At 38.8% G+C, this 25,393-nt stretch overlaps 1 protein-coding gene and 1 pseudogene across 2 annotated transcripts in view; both read left to right on the forward strand.

The window, feature by feature from the left end:
- The window catches only part of PNLIP (pancreatic lipase), a 53,899-nt gene that overhangs the window by 16,606 nt on the left and 11,900 nt on the right, over positions 1 to 25,393 (forward strand). The window contains exons 1-9 of one of the 2 annotated variants that reach the window (XM_057299007.2): positions 15,008 to 15,033; positions 15,168 to 15,213; positions 16,369 to 16,523; positions 17,435 to 17,557; positions 20,147 to 20,281; positions 22,781 to 22,892; positions 24,236 to 24,355; positions 24,448 to 24,567; positions 25,060 to 25,178. In XM_057299007.2, coding sequence (XP_057154990.1) covers positions 15,168 to 15,213; positions 16,369 to 16,523; positions 17,435 to 17,557; positions 20,147 to 20,281; positions 22,781 to 22,892; positions 24,236 to 24,355; positions 24,448 to 24,567; positions 25,060 to 25,178 — 930 coding nt within the window. In that variant the 5' untranslated portion in view covers positions 15,008 to 15,033. Of the gene's footprint in view, positions 1 to 15,007; positions 15,034 to 15,167; positions 15,214 to 16,368; positions 16,524 to 17,434; positions 17,558 to 20,146; positions 20,282 to 22,780; positions 22,893 to 24,235; positions 24,356 to 24,447; positions 24,568 to 25,059; positions 25,179 to 25,393 lie in introns of those variants that run through there. The other variant, XM_063607209.1, reaches the window with a different exon arrangement.
- Positions 6,138 to 6,231, forward strand: LOC112441047 (U6 spliceosomal RNA; annotated as a pseudogene).

The following is a 25,393-nucleotide window of genomic DNA, read 5'->3' on the forward strand; positions in this document are numbered from 1 at the left end:
TGTCCTGTAGTGTCCTGCCCGCTACTCCCAGTCTGCCTTGCTTTTGTCATGAATATTTATCCTAAGTGGAGTTGATGATGTTGCTGTTTTCATAATATTTTGAATAATACTAGAGACTGTTCAGATAAATAAATTTAGTCACTTTTTTTTCCAGAACAAGCAAGAAATAATGCTTTGCAAGAAGAAATGAATTTTTTTTCTAGTTTAGCCACTGATTACAAGGAATAATTTAAAGGATACAGATGAAACAGTTAAATGAAGAGACACACAGGGCAAGGTTTGGAAGGGTCCCAAGCTCAGTAAAATTGATTAATTTTGTGGCTAACAGTGAAAATCAACCCAAGAGTACACAGACATTATTCAAACTTGTAGTATTCTTGTAGTGGAATTCTTGTAGTGGAAACTTGCAAATTATGCTGTCACACGGAAGCTATAAAACCAGCCAAAATGATAATGATACGATATTGGGAGAGAAAAGGAAGAATGAGTTATCAGCCAAATTCCCTTATCAGATGACCACCTTAAACGTTACATGGTATCATTGGCATATTGTTTAAAATTACTCCCCAGAGTGTGCTGGAGAGATGTCTCACATTGCAATCAGATGGCCCCACTCGTGCAGATTTGGAATTGGTTCCTGGCACACAAGGCACAAGGAAGAGTGCTTTACACTCTTTTTTGTCTACTTGATTTTGTCTACGTGATCATTGAATTTTCACAATTAAACATTGTTTTGTGAGCCATAACACAAAACAAGGCCCTGGGATCTGCAGGTTTAGAATCCCAACTGTGTTTACATCAGGGAAGAATGTGGCTGTTAAGATATAAAAGGTGGCAAAGAATTCTAAATCTCAGAGACCAACTGATGATCAAGTAAATGCTTCATGTTCCTGATTGAATGTTGAAAGACATAGTGAAAATGGTAAATTCAATAGAAATCTCTCTAAACCTCTGCCTACCCAAATCACTGTTTTCACTCATGTTCCCCATTCTTACGGTCAACTCCTTTCTTACCTCTGAGTCTTTTGATTGTCTCATCTCCTTGAAACATTTTCTTCTGTCTGTCTCCAGGACACCACTTTCTCTTGGTTCTCCTCTGTCCTCACTGGATGCTGTTTTTCAAATCCTTAATTTCCCTGTGCTTGTAACATTGCAGAGCCTCAGTATTTAGTACTTAGAAACATCTTTCTAAGAGATCTCATCTACACTAATGGCTTTATGTAAAACCCAAGTTGATATTTCTTACATGGTCCTCTCTTCTGAGCTACAGATAACTGCCACCTCTCCATCTCCACTTAGACTCTAAGAAGACATTTAATTTTAACCATGCCCAAAACTGAACTTCGGATCTCCACCCCAAACCTACTCCACTGACATGCAGCCTTCCCCATCTTAGTTAATGCAATTCCAGCTTTCTCATTGTTCAAGCCAAAATTTGGGAGTCATCCTTAACTCATCTGCATTTACCCAACTCCCATCCAAATCCTATCAGTCATTTTTTTGTTTTTGTTTTTGTTTTTGTTTTTGTTTTTGTTTTTGTTTGAGACACAGTCTCGCTCTGTCGCCCAGGCTGGAGTGCAGTGGCGCGATCTCGGCTCACTGCAAGCTCCGCCTCCCGGGTTCACGCCATTCTCCTTCCTCAGCCTCCCAAGTAGCTGGGACTACGGGCGCCCGCTACCACGCCCGGCTAATTTTTTTTTTTTTTTTTTTTGTATTTTTAGTAGAGACGGGGTTTCACCGTGTTAGCCAGGATGGTCTCGATATCCTGACCTTGTGATCCACCCTCCTCGGCCTCCCAAAGTGCTGGGATTACAGACGTGAGCCACCGCGCCCGGCACTTTTGGTTTTTTTTCTTTTTTTCTTTTTTTCTTTTGAGGCGGAGTCTCACTCTGTCGCCCGGGCTGGAGTGCAGTGGCAGGGTCTCGGCTCACTGCAACCTCCGCCTCCCAGGTTCAAGAGATTCTCCTGCCTCAGCCTCCCGAATAGCTGGGATTACAGGCGCCCTGTAAATAATCCCCTAATTCACTCTCAACCCTAGGCAGACACTGATCTGTTCTTTGTAGTTAACATTAGTTTTGCCTGTTTTAGAACTTCATGGAAGCCTAATAATATAGTTATATGCTCTTTTTGTTGGGTTTCTTTCATTTAGTTTAATATCTCTGAGATTTGTCTATGATGCTACATGTACTCATAGTTCATTTCTTTATATAACTGAGTAGTATTCCACTGTATGAATATTGCATAATTTTTTTCAACTTTTATTTTAGATTCAGGGATACATGTGCAGGTTTATTTCCTGGTTATATTGCATGATGCTGAGGTTTGAGTATGAGTGATGCCGACATCCAGGTACTAAGCATGGTACCCAACAGTCAGTTTTCCAACCCTTGCCCCCCACCATTCCCCTGTCTAATAGTCCCCAGTGTCTATTTTTGCCATCTTTATGTCTACGAGTCACTGAGGTTTAGCTCCCACTTGTAAATGAGAACATGTGGTATTCAGTTTTCTGTTTCTGTGTTAATTCACTTAGGATAATGGCCTCCAGCTGATCCATGTTGCTGCAAAGGACATGCTTTCATTCCTTTTTATGGTTGCTATTTTTTACTTCTTATTTGTTTGCTTTTAAACTTTTATTTTAGGTTCAGGGGTACATGTGCAGGTTTGTTATTAATATACAGGTAAACTGGGTTGCAAGGGTTTGGTGTGCAGATTATTTCGTCACCCAGGAAGTAAGCATAGTTAACAGATACAGTTTTTCCATCCTCACCTTCCTTCTACCCTCCACCCTCAAATAGGCACCAGTGTCTGTTGTTCCCTTCTGTGTGTCCATATGTACTCAAAATTTAGCTCCCACTTATAAGTAGTATTTGGTTTTCTGTTTCTTTGTGAGTTTGCTTAGGATAATGGCCTCCAGCTGCATCCATGTTGCTGCAAAGGACATGATCTCATTCTTTTTTATGGCTGCATAGTATTATATTGTGTATATGTACCATTTTTTTAAATCCAGTCTACCATTGATGGGCATTTAGGTTGATTCCATGTCTTTGCTATTGTGAATAGTGCTGCGATGAACATATATATGCATGTGTCTCTATGGTGGAATGATTTATATTCATTCGGGTATATACCCAAGAATGGGATTGTTGGGTCGAATGGTAATTCTGTTTTAAGTTCTTTGAGAAATTGCCAAACTTCTTTCCACAATGGCTGGAATAATTTACATTTCACCAGCAGTGTGTAAGCATTTCCTTTTCTCCACAATCTCGCCAATATCTGTCTGATATTTTTGACTTTTTGATAATAGCCATTATGGCTGTTGTGAGATGGTATCTCATTGTGGTTTTGATTTGCATTTCTCTAATGATTAGTGATGTTGAGCATTTTTTCCTATGCTTGTTGGCCACATGTATGTCTTCTTTTGAAAAGTGTCAGTTCATAATCTTTGCCCACTTTTTATAGTGTTGTTTGGTTTTTGCTTGTAAATTTGTTTAAGTTCCTTATAGATTCTGGATATTAGACCTTTGTGGGATGCATAGTTTGCAAATATTTTCTTCCATTCTGTAGGGTGACTGTTTATTCTGTTGATAGTTTCTTTTGCTGTGCAGAAGCTCTTAGCTTAATTTGGTCCCATTTATAAATTTTTGTTTCCATTGCAATTACTTTTGGCATCTTGATCATGAAGTCTTTGCCATGTCCTATGTCCATAATGACATTTTCTCAGCTGTCTTCCAGGGTTTTTATAGTTTTACATTTAAGTCTTTAATCCATCTCGAGTTAATTTTGGTATATGGTATAAGGAAGGGATCAAGTTTCAATCTTTTGCATATGGCTAGCCAGTTATCCCAGTATCATTTATTGAATAGGGAATCCTTTCCCCACTGCTTGTTTTTGTCAATTTTGTCTAAGATCAGATGGTTGTAGGCGTGTAGCATTATTTCTGGGTTCTCTATTCCATTCCATTGATCTATGTGTCTGTTTTCATACCAGTACCGTGCTGTTTTGGTTACTGTAGCCTTGTAGTATATTTTGAAGTCAAGTAATGTTATGCCTCCAGCTTTGTTCTTTTTGCTTAGGACTTACTTGGTTATTCAGATTCTTTTTTGATTCCATATGAATTTTCTAATTATGTGAATAATGTTGATAGGAGTAGCATTGAATCTGTAAATTGCTTTGAGTAATATGGCCATTTTAACAATATTGATTCTTCCTAATTCTTGTTGGAGAGGTCTTTCACGTCTTTGGTTAGCTATATTCCTAGGTATTTTATTCTTTTTGCAGCTATTGTGAATGGGAATGCATTCTTGATTTGGCTCTCAGCTTGAATGTGATTGGTGTTAGGAATGCTACTGATTTTTGTACATTGATTTTGTATCCTGAAACTTTGCTGAAGTTGTTTATCAGATCAAGGAGCCTTTGGGCAGAGACCATGGGGTTTGCCAGGTATTGAATAATATCCTCTGCAAACTAGCATAGTTTGACTTCCTCTCATTATTTGAATACCTTTTATTTCTTTCTCTTGCCTAATTGCTCTGGTTAGGACTTCCAGAACTATGTTGAATAGGAGTGGTGAGAATGAGCATCCTTGTCTTGTTCCACTTTTCAAGGGAAATGTTCCAGCTTTTGTCCATTCAGTATGATATTGACCATGGGTTTGTCAAAGATAGCTCTTATTATTTTGAGATATGTTTCTTCAATACTTATTTTATTGAGGGTTTTTAACATGAATGGATGTTTAATTTTATCAAAATATTTTCTGCATCTATCAGGATGATTATGTGGTTTTCACATGGACACAAACAACTATGACACTACTCTTGTGACTTAGGACCATTGTTAAGTAATACAAAGCTTCCCTGAACAAAACCACTGGATACCCCAACAGTTGATCTGATGACCCAGACAACTGATTACCAAGTGACTAACACATAGGTAGTATGTCCAGCCTGGAAATGCTGAACAAAACGATGATTCATGTCCCAGGCAGGAGGGAGTAGGACAGTGCAAAATTTGATAATGCTATGCAGAAGAGCATGCAATCTAAAGCATATGAAGTGTTTATTTTATTTCTAGAATTTTCCAATTAATATTTTCAAACTGTGTTTGGCCACAGGTAACTGAAACTGCAGAAAGAGAAACCATTAATAAAAACAGACTGCTGTATTTAATGTTGTCATAGTTTAGTTAATGAACATTTGGGTTACTTTCATCTTGGGCTATTATGAATAAAGCTGCTATGACTGTTCATGGAAAAGTCTTTTTGTGGATATATGCTTATACCTAGTTGTGGAATTGCTGTTTTTTATGTAAGTGTCGTTTACCTTTATAGGAAACTGTCAAACTTTTCCAAACTGTTTGTCAATTTGATACTCCCACTAGCACTTTATGCACTTTATGAAATTTCCAATTGTTCTACACCTTTGGAATTGTCAGATATTTGCCATTTTACTGGGCTGTAATACTTCCTTGTGATTCTGTTGTGCATTTCTCCAATGACTAAAGGTGTTGAGCGTATTTTTGCATGCTTGTTAGCCACCTATGCATCTTTTTTGTGAAGTTATTGATTAAATATTTTTCATCTTTCTTTCTTTCTTTCTTTTTCTCTCTCTCTCTCTTTCTTTCTCTCTCTCTCTCTCTCTTTCTTTCTTTCTTTCTTTCTTTTTCTTTCTTTTTTTTAGATGGAGTCTAGCTCTGTCACCAGGCTGGAGTGCAGTGGCATGATCTTGACTCACTGCAACCTTCACCTCCCAGGTTCAAGCAATTCTACTGCCACAGCCTCCCAAGTAGCTGGGATTACAGGCACGTGCCGCCATGCCCAGCTAATTTTTGTATTTTTAGTAGAGATGTGGTTTCACCATGTTGGCCAAGATGGTCTCAATCTCCTGACCGTGTGATCTGCCCACCTGGACCTCCCAAAGTGCTGGGATTACAGGAGTGAGCCACCGCACCCGGCCTGATTAAATATTTTTCTATCTTTGTAGGTTGTTTGTTTTACTATCATGTTTGTAAGAATTCTTTTTATATTCTGGATACAAGTTCTTTGTTAGGAGTGTATTGTAGACACTTTTTCCAAGTCTGTGTCTTGCCTGAAAAGGCAATGAAAATTTTCTTAACAATATCTTTTGAAGAATAGGGTTTTAGTGCTTGTTTAGACAGCACATATACTAAAATTGGAATGATACAGAGAAGATTAGCATGACCCTGCACAAGGATGAAGAGTAGGTTTTAAATTTTCATAAAGTCCAGTTTATCTGTTTTTTTATAGAGTGATTTTTATGTGTTGTCTAAGAAATCTTTGCTTATTCTAAGGTAGCAAATATTTTTCTCCTCTATTTTCTACTAGAAGATTTTGGTTTTGGCTTTTACATTTAGGTCTGTGACTTTCAGCACACTACATACAGTAGTCCCTTCTTATCCATGTTTCTCTTTTTGCAGGTTCAGTTACATATGGTCAACCATAGTCCAAAAATGTTAACTGGAAAATTCCAGAAATAAACAATTCATGCATTTTAAATTGCATGCTGTTCTGTGTAGCATGATCAAATTTCACAGTGCCCTACTCCCTCCTGCCTGGGACATGAATCATCCCTTTGTCCAGCATTTCCAGGCTGGACATGCTACCTAGGCATTAGTCACTTGGTAATCAGTTGTCTTTGTTATCAGATCAGCTGTTGTGGTATCCAGTGCTGTTGTTCAGTTAAGCCTCATTTTACTTAATAATGGCCCTCAATCACAAGAATAGTGATACCTATGTCAGTCACCTCACTTTATCACCACACATAGGCATTATATCATCTCATATCATCACAAGAAGGGTGAGTAGAGTATAATAAGTTATTAAGACAGACAGAGAGAGAGGGATGGAAAGAAAGTGAGAGAGACCACATGTACATCAATTTTATGGCCGTACACTGTTCTATTTTATTATTAGTTATTGTTGTTACTCTCTTACTGTGCCTAATTTATAAATTAAACTTTGTTATAGTTATGTATGTATAGAAAAAACATAGTATATATAGGTTCAGTATTATTCACAGTTCTAGGAATCCACTGGGGTCTTAGAATATACTCCCCATGAATAAAGGGGAACTACTGTAAGTCATTCCATTGTCTTTGGCTTGCTGTTTCCATTGAAAAGTCTGCAGTCATTCTTTCTTTGTTTTCCCCGTATCTTTCTCCCCCTGTCTGCTTTTAAGTATTTTTTTTCTCTATTATTGGGTTTCACAGTTTTACCATTTTTTGTGTTTTTTTGGTTTTCATTGGATTTATCCTACTTGATATTGTTCAACTTCTTGGATACATAGATTCATTTTTACAAATCAATATTGGACATTTTCAGCCATGATTTCTCCAATTTTATTTAACACTTGGCCCAGGACTGCAATTAGATGTGTGTGAAACTGCTTATTATTACCCCAAAGATCATGAAGACTCTGCAGATTTTTCAGCCCTTTTTTCCCCTCTCTGAACTTGGCAGTGTGAATGGTTTTTCTATTGCCATGTCTCAGTTTTCTGATATTCTCTTCTGTATTTCTTAATATGCTAATCTTGCCTAATAGTTTTTATTTGTCTTCTCATTATGCCTATGTTTTCCTTTAGCTCTTAATCTTATTTATAATAGCTGTTTTAAAGTACTCATCTGTTAATATTATAATCCCTATCAATTCTAGGTCTCCTTCTACTGACTAGTGAGTCATATTTTTCTGCTTCTTTGTATGCCAAATAATTTGATAATGGATACTGAATACCAATAATTTTACGTTTTTGCAGATCAGATTGATGCTTGAAGGTTTGTTTTTATGCTTTCTTATGGCAGATTGAGATTAACCTTTATTCTAGGGATATTTTAGTCCTCCTAAAGCATGGCCTTTTGGGGGTGTCTACTAAATGCTCTGATTATACAATAAAATCTCTTACTCTGTTGGACCGAATGTCTTCCATCATGTGTGAGCTCCACGAGTTGTTTGGATTACAAAGTCCATCAGCAAATTGTTCTTTCTCATATGGTTGTTATCTGACCAGTCTCATGGAATCTTATTCTTTGTAAGCATGTTAGTATTATTCAAGGACTCAAGTGGACTTCTGTGCCAGTTTCTGGAGCTTTTCATATTTGTAGCTTCTCCTCTTCAGTACTCTGCTCTGCTCATTCCAAATACTTTGGCCTCACTGGAATCTGATCTTCATCTCCTCAGCCTGATGAGTCTACCTTTCTCTTCTCAGATTCTCCCTCTCTCTGCTAGGGTCCTGGAAATGTCTCCAGACATATAGCTGAAGTAATTGGTGATCTCACCTCATTTGTTTTCCTTTTTCACTTATTTTAGTCTTGCATTGCTTATTGTCCAATCTTGGGAAACTTCATATATATTTTCCAGACTTTTAATTATTTATGGTAAAAGAGCAAGTCTGAAACCAGTTGCCCCATCATGGCTAGAAGTGTAAATCCCTCAGCTTATAATTTTTGAAAGAGACTTTGCTTCATGCCTTACAAGGGTAGTTGTGGAATGCGCATGAATAACAACCTCTGGCTTAGCCTGCCCCTTTGTGAGCCTCCTTGTATAATTCATAATTGTTTGGTGCCTCAAACATCTTAGGTATGGAACAAATATATATCTTTGGTACAAATTATTGTTAGTCTATTTTTTTTTTTCTTTTTCACTTTTCTCTTTTGTGCTTTCTCTTTTTTCACTTTCATTACACCTCTCAGTAGTCATGCTGTGATCTTTGGGTCTGTTGAATTTTGCAACTCTTCCTATTTACTCTCTCTTCTTGTTCATTGGCACCTGGAAAAGTTTGTTATTCCATTCTTTAGTACTTTCAGTTGTCTCCCATTCCAAACCCATTGAGAGTGCATATTTTGAAAGAAGCTCATAAGAGGTGGAAGATGGGCTAAGTGGGTATACAACAGGGTTGACCGGAAACCACGGAGAAGCTAAGCAGATCTGTAAAGCTGTATTTGTGATGTAAAGAGAGTAAAGTTAATCTAGAATTGTGCAATACATTACAGCAGCCACTAGCCACATATGACCATTGATCAGTTGACATGCGGCTAGTACCACATGTTAATATTGATATGATAATATTTTGTATGTATTGAATTATAAAAATCGTTAACATTATTTTCACTGGTTTCTTTTTGCATTTTAAATGTGGCTTGCTTATATTCCTATTGGGCAGTGCTAATCTAGAAAGCACAGGAGAGGGGAAGGGAAGTGAGGTTTTAAGAAAGACAGTACAATGACCAGTCTGCATTTTAGAACTGACTTTCTAACAGTGTATAGAGAACAGACAGAAAAGCAACAGTCTGAGGGCAAGGAAGGCAGTTAGACTACTGTGATGGCTCAGGAAAGACATGATTTGTCATATTCAGTATCACAAAAGTTGTATTTCTGTTTGATAAAATTACCATTTACTACATTAGTATTGGAAAGCAGACTATAAATAAAACAAAAAAATAGGCTATACAAAGCATATTTGCATGAATTTGTTTTGGAAAGCAAATACCCAGTCTTACACACTTGTATATACGTACTAATGCCCCCTGGTATTCATTCCTGACTATATTTTAGTCCAAGGCTAGACTAACACAGCCTGGGAAAACATGGCCTTCCGTGGATTGACACAAACAAGTCATCTGGAAATAGTGAGAAGAAATTGTCCCTCCTGACAGCTCTGCTACTTACCAACTGTGTGTTCCTGGGCAGGTTGATTAAACTCATGTCTCACCGACTTCATAAGGAAAACAGCTAATCCTTTAAGTTTGGTGGGAGATTAAAGGCAAAAACTTAAAAAGTGTGGAAACCTAAATAATTAATGCTATAAAATTTTAGGTATGCTTGTTATTCTAGGCCACAAAGAAAACCATCTTTATGCATAACAGAAGAGGGTTGACTATACGTTCACGCCTTGGGCCTGGATAGTGAAAGTCTGACCCACTCACATTTGGCAGGATGGTTGCTCTAGAAGGTGTGAAGCAATTAACCACCCCCAGAACTTCACAGTATTTTTCTGCTCAGGGAAGTTTGGGATACTCCAGAGAGCATGTCCTCCTTACCTTCAATGATCTTGGAAAGAGGCTGAGCTAGATAAAGGGAAGCAGGACAGGCTCTCTGAAGGTTAAGTAAATGAGACCTCCTTTGGCTAACATGCTGGTTATCTGGCCACACAGGTGTTCTGAAACCTTTCTTTCCCTCACCAGGAGTTTAGTATCACAAGGTTGTCAGAAGCAGAGCCTAAACTTAAACCAATATTTAACTCTGCTGCAACTTGATTAGAAGCATCCAAGTTTGGCATTTTTATTTTCAAATGTGCAAGGTTTCTGGGGCAAAGTTGAACTGATGTTATATAATGCATTGGTAAATAGGACACATGGAATTAATTCTCAGTGAGATCCCATCTTGGCTGTCAATGCCATGAGGTAGTAGGGTGGGGACTCTCAATGCTTCATTACCATTTGAACAGCTTCTTGTCAAGCCTGCAATCCTGAGATGTGAGGAGTGACAGAGGCTGGTAGAAAGTAGGGTTTTGATGGGAGCTCCAATCTGCCTCTGGTGTTGTAGGGTCTCCTATGTATCAAGAACATTGAGCTGCTCCAAGTTCAGATCAGTTGTGTCTAGGGACCCAGGCAACACTGGGTGAATTTTCTCTAAATTGTGGGTATCATACGGGCTCAGACTGAAGGTAGAACAATGGTCACCACTAGGGACTGAACTGAAAAATGCCCATTAGAATTTAAAACTTACCACAATAAAGTGAATACTTGAGCACTTATTTTCTGTGATATGGGAAGTGGCAGGAAAGGGATTTTCAAAAAATCAAGTATTAGAAAAAAATCTGTCCAAGCATTAGTGTTATCCGTAAGTACCATCCAAATTTCATGTTGAAATTTTTAGCCCGGCATTTAATGTTTGATATATGGACTGTTCATGGAAGTAGAAGAAACATTCTATAATAAATAATCTATTGGTTAAGATAATGTTAATTGTTATAACCCTTAAATCTCAAGGCTTAAGATAATAATTCATTTATTGCTCACGTACAATTTAAAATGGATGTTTGTGATTGTGGATAGTGTTCCATTAAGCAGGGATCCCAGGTTCCTTCCATCTTGTGTTTCTACCAGCTTCAACACATGGCCTTTAAGGATTTGTATTTGTCTGCATCAAGCCACAGAAGGCATGGCACATGGAGGACCATGTGTGGGTTTTTTTTGTTTTTTGTTTTTTGAGACAGAGTCTTGCTCTGTTGCCAGGCTGGAGTGCAATGGCGTGATCTCAGCTCACTGCAACCTCCGCCTCCCAGGTTCAAGCGATTCTCCTGCCTCAGCCTCCCGAGTAGCTGGGACTACAGGCGTGTGCCAACACGCCCAGCTAATTTGTTTGGATTTTTATTAGAGATGGGGTTTCACCATGTTGGCCAGGATGGTCTGGATCTGACCTTGTGATCCACCCGCCTCGGCCTCCCAAAGTGCTGGGATTACAGAGCTGAGCCACCACGACCAGCCACTGTGTGGGATTTTTAGGAACAGGACTGACAGGGGTGCACATCCATGCACTCACATCTCTTTAGCCAGAGAACTGGTTACATGACCCCATCTCCCTGCAAGGGAGGACAGAGAATAGAGTCTAGTTCTATTCCCTGTAGAAAGACGCTAGCAAGGCCAGGTGTGGTGCCTCACGCCTGTAATCCCAGCACTCTGGGAGGCCAAGGCAGATGGATCACGAGGTCAGGAGATCAAGACCACCCCGGCTAACATGGTGAAACCCCATCTCTATTAAAAATACAAAAAAATTAGCCAAGCCTGGTGGCGGGCACCTGTAGTCCCAACTACTCAGGAGGCTGAGGCAGGAGAATGGCATGAACCCGGGAGGTGGAGCTTGCAGTGAGCTGAGATCGCGCCACTGCACTCCAGCCTGAGGGACAGATGGAGAATCCATCTCAAAAAAAAAAAAAAAAAAAAGATGCTAGCAACTTTGCCACACATACTATGAAAATAGACGCTTCTAGATAGTACATTGTTGTCTGAATGAAACAATGTGGTTTATAACATTTCACAACCCAGCTTAAGAGTTCAACAGGATTATGTATAGAGGAAGTTATTCATCCAGAGCAGATGTAATAGACGGCTGATTATGTACCATTCCGTTCTTAGCTTTTATAAATTTGAGAAGTTGAATCTTCTTGAGATATTATAAAATTTGAACTTATTTTAGTTTATAAAATATCCTCACAGATTTCACTATTTCAGAATTTGGTGACTATTGATCCTAATTCTTTATACTATATTAAACAAATGTCCCCTTAATTATGGATTACATTTTGTGCCATCTAAAATGACAACTTAGAAACTTTGTGTGAATGACTTGGTAACTCACACAAAATGTAAATAACTTCATGGTAAAACCAGAGTAAACAATGACTCTCATAGGATATGACTCTGAGACCAATGTAGCATTACCATTGCTAAATACTAGAGAGATGCAAGATTTCTGTTTTTAGAGGCTTCTGGATTTTTTTTTTCCACATGTTTTGAATAAAAGAAGTTTCAACAGCTTTTTACTTATGAGACTGTGGAGACAATTATTATTGCAGCCATTATGCAAAATAAATTGCTTTGCTTTTCATATTCATTCCCTCATTTGTTCAATCATCCATCAGAGATTTTTTTTTTTTAAAGGCTGTACTCTATTTTATTCAGAAATTAATGAAGATAATGAAAGACAATAGATACATATCTTGAAACATGTTAAATAACTACTGATATTTCCACAGATAACCAGTATCTACAAACGCAATTAAATGGAAATCCTAGAACACAAAAAGTCAAACAAATAAAATTAATTTTGCTTAACGGCAGACTGGCTATACCTAAAGAAAACAAGAATGTAAGTCAATACAAAATATCTAAACTGAAGCAGAAAAAACCAAAAGGATTAAAAACACAGAAAAGAGCATTAGTGACACATGGAACATATTACAAAGTTCAACAAATGGGTGATTGAGTTCTAAAGACAAAATGACAGAAATGGGCGGAAACAAAATTTTTTTAAAATATGGCCAAGAATTTTCTAAAACTGAAGGAAAATATCAAACCACAAATTCAAGAATTGCTATGAATATTGATCAGAATAATAAACAAAACAACACCTAAGCACTTCAGAATAAGACTGCTAAAAATGAACAGCAAAGAGAAAACTCTTTTAAGCCACAGAGGGGTAGGAAATTATTTTCTTTTTTTTTTTTTTTTTTTTTTTGGAAGGATAGAATTTATTGTAGAGTTCACTTTATGACAAAGTCCTTTGTAGGGACATGGATGAAATTGGAAATCATCATTCTCAGTAAACTATCGCAAGAACAAAAAACCAAACACCGCATATTCTCACTCGTAGGTGGGAATTGAACAATGAGATCACATGGACACAGGAAGGGGAATATCACACTCTGGGGACTGTGGTGGGGTGGGGGGAGGAGGGAGGGATAGCATTGGGAGATATACCTAATGCTAGATGACGAGTTAGCGGGTGCAGCGCACCAGCATGGCACATGTATACATATGTAACTAACCTGCACAATGTGCACATGTACCCCAAAACTTAAAGTATAATAAAAAAAAAAAAAGAGTTAGAGGTAAAAAAAAATAATAATAAATAAAATTAAAAAAAAAAAAAAAGAAAGAAATAAGTAAGCTTGTGACTATGGGTAGTTTAAGTTTGACCTTAAATAACTACAAGCATAAATTTGTTTGAAGTCTCATGTTGTACTTTGTCATCAGAGATGTTTTGAAGGCCTGCTGTGTATCAAGCACTGGGCTAGGTGCTAGGATGTGACAACAAGGCCCTGAGCATTCCAGCCTTCTCTGAGTTTATAATATACAAATGATCAGTCTTAAGTGAGAGAAGTTCTAAAAAGAACCTTCCTTAGAGGGAACAAGGGAACCAGCTCAACCATGGCTGGGGAAGATTGCCTGAGGAGGGGATGAAAGGCTGATATTTGAAAGATTAGGTAGGAATTTGCCATGGTGTCCATCCATGGATCCTTCCTTGTGCCTTCTGTCTTTATCTTAACAATTCCCTTGCCAAACTTCCTTGAACTTCCCTTGTACACGATAATTCTGTTGCTTTTCTCTATACCTATAAACTTTTCCAGGGGATTGAATTATTTTTGACCACTTTTGACCTACGAATGTGACAATTTCAACAACTCAGTGTATAGCTGTGACACTTTCAGGCTAAAAGGTTCTGGTCTCTTAAAATTATGGTATCACATTGTACTCTTTTTAACATTTATTGTAAGCAATCCATCATTAACTGAAAACGTCCCAGTTATTTTCCATCAAACAATTCTCTTTCAGATTATTTTTTCTAAATCATTTTCTTCCAAGTTGAGTCATATTTTTTCTGCTTATTCATCATTTCATCTGATAGTGGGGTCACTGATTCTGCCTCTATGCTTTCGGCTGTACCCCCAATTCCTTTTCTTAGCTTGTTTATTCTTTCCTCTATGACATTGTTGAGAAATAAATCAGTTCTATGGACTATCAAAATTAATCAAATGCTTTTCCAGAAGGTATGAGCTCTCTTGAAGGATTGCTTCTATTTCACTGTTTTTGAGGGTAAGGCAAGGTTATACAAAAATGGCAAGAGCTGGTAGGCTGCTGGTATTTGTTTTTAAGACTGCTGTTATCAAATCTGTGAAAACAATTTAATTTCACACATGCCCACAGACAGGCACAGAGAATTGTAAACTTAAAAAGAGACAGAAAGACTAGAACCTTTACTATATAGAACCTTTACTATAATGAAATTAAAGTGATTTTGAGCTTTACATAATCACATATCTACCCCCTTTCTCATCTTCCCACAACTACTATGGAAAACTTTACTCTGTCAACCTTAGTTTATCTATGATTAAAATTAGAAACACATCCTTGGGCCTTTCTTTGCATGCCATTTTCCCACGGTTTCAAAAAGATAAGCTTCACCTATAAAAGGAGTTTTTGTTGCTATCTGGTTGTGTGTGGAACCTGACGGAACTGCCACGGTGAGTCGGGAACATGTTTTCCAGGACTAATTGATCAGAATTTATCCATTTTCCCCCAGAGGTCTAAATGAACTAAAACTTGCCGATCTTTTAAAAACTTAGCCAGACTCAATCATGTTTTTAATTTCGTGTAGATGCTGCCACTTTGGACTCTTTCACTGCTGCTGGGAGCAGTAGCAGGTAAGAAAACAAATAAATGTTGAGCTGGGAGAGATTCACTTTTCAACACGGTCAGGAGGGCTAGGGCAGCTGAATTCAGGCCGCAGTAATAACATGAAGATTTACTTCAAGAAGTAAAGCACAGGAGACGCATAAGAGCACAGGTACGTGGAGTAGGGTTGTCAGAAAACATCTAAGATGCCCAGCTAAATTTGAATTTCAGATAAACAGCAAATATTTCCCACAAACAACAAATATGTGACATATCTATACTAAAACATTATCATTTATCTGAAATTCAAATTTACTTGTATTTTGATTTGCTAAATCTAGCAACCCTGACATTAAGTCAAGTTAAGAGTTTGAACCTTGGCTCCACCACCACCTACAACTGTATTACCCTGAGCAAAATTCTTAACTCTTCTGTGCTTCAGAATCTTTGTCTGCAAAATGGGGAGAGTCGGATTCCCCATCTCCTAGGATTATTGTGAGAATTAGGTCAGATTAGTAAACCATCCAGCCCAGCACCTGGCACATGGTAAGATGTTGAGAAACGCAGCCCCCACAACAGCTACTACTCTTACTCCTACCATTAATCTAGATTTATCCTCCTTAGAGAAGAGAACCCTTCTTTGGGTTATTTTTTTATGGAGTGACATTCAAGCCTAGAGTTGTGTTAAACCATGGATTTTTGGTTTGGTTGTTTGTGAACAGCTTCTTCATCACAGGAATGAAGATGACCTGCAGTACAGCGAGGATGGGGATATACGGTTTTGGCCTTTCCATAAAATTTTAGCTCTCCTTTCAAAGCCCACAGCTAAACAGTGGCTACAAGAAGTTAAGGCTTAGGGACACAGGGCTGTCCCTTTCTTGAGCACCTATAGCCCAAGGAAGATATCTGAGTTTGGAGGCTAAAAGGAGTCCCACGTTGGGATTGGGCAGAGACACAAGGGGAGTGAAGTGATCCATGTGGTAGAATTGAGGAACAAGAACAACAGCCTGTCTGGAATAGTTGTGTTGTCTTTTGAAGCTGTTTTGTGAGTGTGTGGCTAGGAGGGTGTTGAGAGTAGCAGAGGAGGAAAGTCTACCACACAGTGTAATTGAACTCATATATTGGCAGACGGATCGTTAAAAAGAGCATGCTTGTAAAACTAATATCCTTCTGGGGGATTGCAGGAAAAGAAGTTTGCTACGAAAGACTCGGCTGCTTCAGTGATGACTCCCCATGGTCAGGAATTACGGAAAGACCCCTCCATATATTGCCTTGGTCTCCAAAAGATGTCAACACCCGCTTCCTCCTATATACTAATGAGAACCCAAACAACTTTCAAGTAAGAACTATCACTGTGTTTAGAACTAAGTTCTTTGGGAGGCCGAGGCGGGCGGTTCACGAGGTCAGGAGATCGAGACCATGCTGGCTAACACGGTGAAACCCCATCTCTACTAAAAATACAAACAATTAGCCAGGTGTGGTGGCAGGCGCCTGTAGTCCCAGCTACTCGGGAAGCTGAAGCAGGAGGATGGCGTGAACCCGGGAGGCAGAGCTTGCAGTAAGCCGAGATCGTGCCACTGCACTCCAGCCTGGGTGACACAGTGAGACTGCATCTCAAAAAAAAAAAAAAAAAAAAAAAAAAGAAGAACCAAGTTCCACCTGTTTTCTGTAATAAGGATACTGAATATTCAAGTTCTTAAGAGAAAAAAATCAGCCGTGAAATTTGCATCTTTGTAGATATTCAGGGCACTGAGCTTAGGTATTACTTAATGTAAATTGTTTATAAAAGATTCATTAACTTCATATTATTCTTGTCCTTCCTCTATAACATTTAATAAATATTGTAAATGTAGGGCTATAATTATACATATAAAGTATATAAACATTCCCAATATTATATATTTATGTAATCTCCTATTATATATATGTATCTCTACATAGATAAAGACATATAAAAATACACACATGCACACACACACACACAAAGCCTTCCATTGTATGAAGAAAAGATCATTACCACCAAGACTATAACAGACATATTATCCCAAGTTGAACAATGGCAAACATGTTGTGATGACTGGGAAATGGCAACATGATGATGATAGTGAATACTGTGGTTGTTATGGAAGAATCATTATTCACAAGGATCCTGAATCCTAGCAGTCTTCTACTTACTGCCCCTCTCCATGTACAAATGGTTCTATTGGCTACTATAGGAAACTGACATGAAACACTCTTCTGTCTAAACAGGAAGTTGTCGCAGATTCATCAACCATCAGTGGCTCCAATTTCAAAACAAATAGAAAAGCTCGCTTTATTATTCATGGATTCATAGACAAGGGAGAAGAAAACTGGCTGGCCGATGTGTGCAAGGTGAGATGTGGTCATCTCTCAAGGAAAGATCGTTTCCAAAGTGGTCATTAACAAACGGTAAGGCACTGGCCCCGACCAATGAGGACAGTGCTTGGAGGTCTTGGAGGATATTCAGACCCCTGCTGAGCCTGGAGTTCCTAGGGGAGGTCAAGGAGGTGGTGGTGGGAAGAGGGGGTTTAGGATGGTCAGAGCAGTGAGGCTGGCAAGCACTTGGTGGATCCAGGCAGTGGTTATTGAATAACTGATATGGAGGTGTTTCAACATTATAGCAACAGATGCTGTCATGCTGATGCACACCAGCTGGTTATAGGCCCCTGTTTTTTCATTAGTTTTTAATTTTATGTGAAGTGCTAAGAGATCTCATTTTGCCTGAATGAATTCTTTTCCTTTGATTTTCACTTGCTACTCTCGGATCTCCTCTGGTAGCAATAACTTGGAAAACTGTGTAGGTTTTCATTTTTGGCTTCTGTTGTTTCAACAGCGGTGATCCTATTTTCTTTAATTTGCCTTTGGCTATACGCCCTGTCATAAAGAAGAATGAAAAGACAGAAAATCAAATAGAATAAATTTTCCTAGTAACTGCTAGTGCTTGAGGAACATTACTGTTGATTCATTTATTCAAGTATTTATTCATGTATTCATCAAATTTCTTTGACCTGCTGTCGCACAAAGGGAGTAGTCCTTTCTTCAGAGGTGTCAAGAAGAAAGACACAGGCTGGGTGTGGTGGCTCATACCTGTAATCCTAGCACTCTGGGAGGCTGAGGCGGGCGGATCACGAGGTCAGGAGTTCGAGACCATACTGGCTAACACGGTGAAACCCCGTCTCTACTAAAACTATAAAAAAAATTAGCCAGGTATGGTGGCGCGCACCTGTAATCCCAGCTACTCAGGAGGCTGAGGCAGGAGAATCGCTTGAACCCGGGAGGCAGAGGTTGCAGTGAGCCAAGATCGTGCCACTGCACTCCAGCCTGGACAACAGAGCAAGATTCCGTCTCAAAAAAAAAGACACAAATGTCCTCCTAAGCCCATACAGTTTCAGGTCTGCCTCTGGCTCAAACCAAGGGCAGAATGAGTCAACTCCAGAACCTATCCATTGATCCTGAAGACAGATGAGCACTGTAGAATCTGTACACTCCGCAAGTTTAAACGCAAGCAGTAAAACCACAACTTGTCCTCCAAAATAATTTAAAGCTGATGATTACTGGAGGGAGGGTAATAATAGATATTTATAGAACAGCGAAGAAAAAAATGTGATTCTCAGTTCAAAAGGAATATAGTTACCTTTGATATGGCTATGCAATTTATTTCTAAGATCCCAAAGGCAATTGTAATTTGTTTTTGTTTTGTTTTGTTCTGCATTGATTTGGCTTTGACAGAACTATTGCTTTGAGACGCAGAAACAAGTGGTTTAAACTAGAAGGATAAAGGTTCTACAGTCCAGTCCTGACTCTCTCCTTAGCTAACTATGATTAGCAAATCTTTTCCCTGCTTTGGATTTTTCCTTTTGAAAAATGGAAAAGTTGCAGATGATTTCGAAGATTGTTCCATTATTCTCAAATTCTTTTTTTTTTTTTTTGAGATGGAGTCTTGCTCTGTCCCCCAGGCTAGAGTGCAGTGGCGCGATCTTGGCTCACTGCAAGCTCCGCCTCCCGGGTTCATGCCATTCTCCTGCCTCAGCCTCCCAAGTAGCTGGGACTACAGGCTCCCACCACCAGGCTAATTTTTTGTACTTTTAGTGAGATGAGGTTTCACCATGTTAGCCAGGATGGTCTCGATCTCATGACCTCGTGATCCACCTGCCTCGGCCTCCCAAAGTGCTGGGATTACAGGCGTGACCACCACACCTGGCCTATTCTCAAATTCTTTTTGAAAAAAAAAGAGGCTATACATAAACACACTCAGACAACAGAATTCCTTCCAGAACTAACCTCCATGAAGCCCTAATTAAATGCCATCAAACAAGGCTTTCCATAGATATCTGGTAGGCAATATTTTCATGTGAAATATTAATAACTCTTTAGTGATGTACAATAAAACACATTCATCCAAAAAATTTGATTAGTCTTTCTATTGTGGAAAAACTTATTTACCTTCAATGTATTTATATAAGGGGTCCTAACATTGTCTTTCATTCATTCATTAAATATTTACTGAGCATCTACCGTGTACCAGAATCTGTTCTGGACACTGAGGCTATACCAGTGGACAAGGTAAACAATGTCCTTGGGTGCATTCTATTAAGGGACAACGTAGTCTTATGGCATTTAGGATGACCTAATGAACAACACATTGTACCACATTTTATACAGTTTATACACTTTTTTCTTGAATTAAATGTCTCTGTATCTGCTACAATAGAAATCCCAAGAATCCAGTTCCCACTATGGTCAAACTCCAGTTTGGAGATGATTTTAAACTTTAGCAGAGATTATATATCTATAACAGACTAAAAGTTTTGTCAATTGCATTAGGGTTATAATGACATTGTGTGGGTCAAGGAGGGAATTTATCCTAGTCCTCCAATATGTTAACTAGTAATTAATAAAGATCCTGAATTATTTATCTGTTTATTGTGCCCCTTCCACCAGAATCTGTTCAAGGTGGAAAGTGTGAACTGTATCTGTGTGGACTGGAAAGGTGGCTCCCGAACTGGATACACACAAGCCTCGCAGAACATCAGGATCGTGGGAGCAGAAGTGGCATATTTTGTTGAATTTCTTCAGGTAATTACTCCCAGATTGCATAAAAGCTTGTACACATGGTTTTCCAGATTATCTTTCCAAAACAAAAAAAAGAAGCCTGTAGATTTAATCATAGATAAAGACACTTCTCTACTCAGATATGATGTTTCTCTTGGCTACAAAGAAAAATTTTTAAAAAAATCTAGCTTTGGGTTTCATCAATAACCCATTATGTTAATAAACTAGTTTTTTTAAGTTAACTTATTCAAGCAATTGGTAGGTTGTTTTTAATAAATTCCACGAGTATTTGTTTTAATTTTACTAGTTATTACCAATGTCAACCTTAAGATTAATCTAGTTTTATTTGATTTTAGTTTTGCTTTCTTAAGAGAAGCACGGTGATAACAAGCTAACCTCATTTGGTAACAAAAACCACAGAAAATGTTATACTTGAATGTGTTTAAATAATTGTTTTTATTTTTACTTTCTAATCCAAATACTTGCTTCATCCTCTCTGGATAACAACTCTTCATGTTCATTAAGAGTTCTCTCTCCATAGTAAAACAACAAAATACAGCCCTACTTCCACCAGATTAAAAGTTAAACCCATTTCCATTTTTCATTATAACTATTTTAAAAAACATGGAAGTCAAGTGCTTTGGAAAGGCAGTGTATCTTCTTGACACTGAGGTTTTTGAAGGTTCTCCCTCTGCGCCCCTCATTGAATTCTACAATACAGTCATGCACCACACAAGGACTTGTAGGTCAATGATGGACTTCAGATATGATGGAGGTCCCATAAGATGACAATGGAGCTAAAAAATTCCTGTTGCCTTGTGACCTATAGCTATCACAATACCACACAGCACAACACATTACTCATAGATTTGTGGTCATGCTGGTATAAACAAACCTACTGCACTCCCAGTTACATAAAAGTCTACCACATATAATTATGTACAGTATGTAATACATGATAATGATAATAAATGATGACATTACTGGTTTACATATTTACTACACTTTTTATCATTATTTTAAAGTATACTCCTTCAACTTATTAAAGAAAAATAAAACAGCCTCAGGCAGATCCTTCAGGAAGTATTCCAGAAGAAGACATGTTATCATAGGAGATGACAGCTTCATGCATGTTATTGCCCCTGAAAACCTTCCAGGGAACAAGACGTGGAAGTGGAAGACAGTGATATTGATGATCCTGACCCTGTGTAGGCCTAGGCTAATGCAGGTGTTTGTGTCTTAGTTTTTAACAAAAAATTTTGACAAGTTAAAAAAATTATCATAAAAAAGATTATAGAATCAAGATATAAAGAAGTAAAATAATTTGATACAGGGATACAGTGTGTTTTAAGCTAAAGGTTATTACAAAAAGTTAAAAGTTTAAAAAAAATAAAAATTGTGGCCCGGCACGGTGGCTCACGCCTGTAATCCCAGCACTTTGGGAGGCCGAGGCGGGCGGTTCATGAGGTCAGGAGATGGAGACCATCCTGGGTAACACAGTGAAACCCCGTCTCTACTAAAAATACAAAAAATTAGCTGGGCGTGGTGGTGGGCGCCTGTAGTCCCAGCTACTCGGGAGGCTGAGGCAGGAGAATGGCGTGAACCCAGGGGGTGGAGCTTGCAGTGAGCTGAGATCGTGCCACTGCACTCCAGCCTGGGCAACAGAGTGAGACTCCGTCTCAAAAATAAAATAAAATAAAATAAAAATTGCATAAAGAAAGAAAAATATTTTAAATGAACTGAGTGTAGAGTAATGTACAGTATATAAAGTCTTCAGCAGTGTGCAGTAATGTCCTAGGCCTTTACATTCGCTCACCACTTACTCCATGACTTGCCCAGAGCAACTTCCAGTCCTGCAAGCTCCATTCATGGTAAATGCCCTCTACAGATCTACCACTTCAGAATTTTTTAATTTTTTTTCAGACAGAGTCTTGCTCTGTCGCCCAGGCTGGAGCGCAATGGCGCGATCTCGGCTCACTGCAACCTCCGTCTCCCGGGTTCAAGTGATTCTCCCACCTTAGCCTCCCAAGTAGTCAGGATTATAGGCACCCACCACCACGCCCAGATAACTTTTTTACTTTTGTAGAGACGGGGTTTCACCATATTGGCCAGGCTGGTCTTGAACTCCTGACCTCAGGTGGTCAGCCCACCTTGGCCCCCCAAAGTGCTGGGATTACAGGTGTGAGCCACCAAGGCCAGCCTAAAATCATTTATACCGTATTTTTGCTGTATGTTTTTAGGTTTAGATATATTTGGATACACAACTAGTTACGTTGTGTTCCAGTTGCCTAGAGTACACAGAACAGTAACGTGCTGTACAGATTTGTAGCCTAGGAGCAACAGGCTGTACCACACAGCCCAGGTAGGTAGTAGGCTATGCCATCTAGGTTTATGTAAATACACTTTATGATGTTCCCACAACAATGAAATCGCTTGATGATGCATTTCTTGTAACGTATCCCTGTTGTTGAGCAACTCATGACTGCACTTGAAAACATTCTGAAAAGATTTTCTTTCCGACAGTCGGCGTTCGGTTACTCACCTTCCAACGTGCACGTCATTGGCCACAGCCTGGGTGCCCACGCTGCTGGGGAGGCTGGAAGGAGAACCAATGGGACCATTGGACGCATCACAGGTTGGTGAAAACAGTGAAAGATGCCAGGGGGGGTTGAGGCAAGATGATCTCTTGAGGCCAGCAGTTTGAGGCCAATCTGGGCAACATAGAGAGACTCCTATCTCCTTAAAAAAAAAAAGAAAGAAAGAAAGGAAGCTACAAACTTAGACTAAATGCAGCCTGTATGTGGTTTAAAAGGAAATACAAGATGGAAATTTGGTGCAACCCTACGTTTTACCTTTTCACATTTTCTGAATTGGGCCCCATGATCAGAAATCGCTATGTTGTGAGGCTTTGTAAAGTCTTCATTGATACCAATCTTTGGTCTACAGCACTCTGTTTAACATATTTATATTGCACATGACTAGAATATGAATTAAGGACATCTAGAGATTGTATTCATGTCTATTTCCCCATTGACCGACATTCACAAAGGACAAGTTTCATGAATAGAATAAATTTCATAAATAGTAGAATAAATATAATTAAACCTAAGGAGCTGAAATTTGTATAACTAATTATATTCTGTTTCATTAGCAATTGCTAATGTGCTTAAACCTCAAACATAACCCCAGAGTTGTCAGGGAAAAGGTGGTCAGGGTGTTCTGGGCTGCCACTTCTGTGTGCTGCTAATGAGATAACAAATAGTATTTTACAAACCTGAGGCTGGCTGCATTCAGCCAGTGAGCTCACATATTGGATACCCAGGTTCTAAAACCTCTGTAAGGTTAAAAGAAAGATGCTACCATCCTGGATCTGAGAGGTGATTATTTCAAGGAAGGACCACTTTCCTCTTCCATCTGTGTTCAACCTTTTTGTCTCTGACTTGGTGATTTTCTTTTTAACCCTTGGGATAAGTCAGCTGTATTTGGACTCGGGATAATCTGGACTGCCTATCCGTTCATTTGCTGAAAGGGAGATCTGCACAAGATTTTCTTTTCCACCGTCTGTAAATGTTTCTTTCCCACAGCCTGCTCGGCCAGGTGCTGTGCAGTGCATGCCTGTGGTCTCAGTGACGTTTGTGAAAGCCAAGGTCCTTGCCCTCGTGGGAGTTCACAGTCTAATGGGGACTCTTTTTACCCTGAGTGGTTTTTAGTCCGGTGTGCCCCAGAGTCTACCTCTTTTGTTGTAACTGCTGCTAGTGACTAAGACTCTCCCAGTGACTATGCAGCCATGAGGAAAGGCATACTGTTTGGTTTGGGGAAAATTCACTTTAAAGCAAATAGCTAGAAGTAGATTCCTCTTCAGCAAATGGTCAGGTAAGGAAGAACTCGTTCATCCCTTTCCATGCATAACTCATATTTTACTCTTAATACTTGTACTCAGGACTTTTCATAATTCATGAAACATACTCTTTACTTTAGGGTTGGACCCAGCAGAACCTTGCTTTCAGGGCACACCTGAATTAGTCCGATTGGACCCCAGCGATGCCAAATTTGTGGATGTAATTCACACGGATGGTGCCCCCATAGTCCCCAATTTGGGTGAGTTCCTCAACCCGTCCCCCAAAGGGTGTTATAGTGTCTGAGTCTATATACGTTAGCATAAACCCTCATGTATTTTTATGATTCTTCAGGGTTTGGAATGAGCCAAGTTGTGGGCCACCTAGATTTCTTTCCAAATGGAGGAGTGGAAATGCCTGGATGTAAAAAGAACATTCTCTCTCAGATTGTGGACATAGACGGAATCTGGGAAGGTAGAACTATTATGTGTAGAGAGAGATCTTCTTGGGGGAAAGCTTGTGTTTTGTTTTGCTAAACTTGCTAAATTCTTTGGAATTGTACAGGTCTCACATTTTATATAACAAAAGACTTTTAATTGTATCCATGAGATGTAGGTTTTCACTGGGATAAGTGGGCATGAGGAGACTGGGAAAGAAAGCGTATTTTCAGTCAACTTCAGAGTACCTAATTCAGGGAATGAGCTTTTATTTATTTAAACCAATCTTTTTCTTCTACAGCATTTTAAACCTTTCATTTAATTACAGTATTACCTATTATAATCTTAAACAGTACTCAACTTGTGATTACATCACAAATCATAAATATACTTTACAAATGACTTTGTTCTGTGACCTGCATGAGCTCACACTAATTAGAGAAATCTATTCAACCACTATATTCTGAATATGACGTTAACTTGGAAAAATAAAATCTGTCCTTGATGTGTAATTATGTCTGATTCGAAGGGACTCGAGACTTTGCGGCCTGTAATCACTTAAGAAGCTACAAATATTACACTGATAGCATCGTCAACCCCGATGGCTTTGCTGGATTCCCCTGTGCCTCTTACAACGTCTTCACTGCAGTAAGTAGACTCCACCTTCCGCATAAAGAATTTTGTGACTGTCACTTCTCATGACTGGTGTGCTTTCCTATACATGACATCATTCAATGAATGTTTATACTTTCGAACTTATACATGCCTTTAATTATATGTATTTAAATAGTGATAAATTAGAGCACTTTAGAGAAATGAGCTTGTACATGGAAATGTCCTGTTTACTTTCATTTGTATTACTT

Source organism: Pan paniscus, chromosome 8 (assembly GCF_029289425.2).
Source record: "Pan paniscus chromosome 8, NHGRI_mPanPan1-v2.0_pri, whole genome shotgun sequence".
NCBI classification, from domain to species: Eukaryota; Metazoa; Chordata; class Mammalia; order Primates; family Hominidae; genus Pan; species Pan paniscus.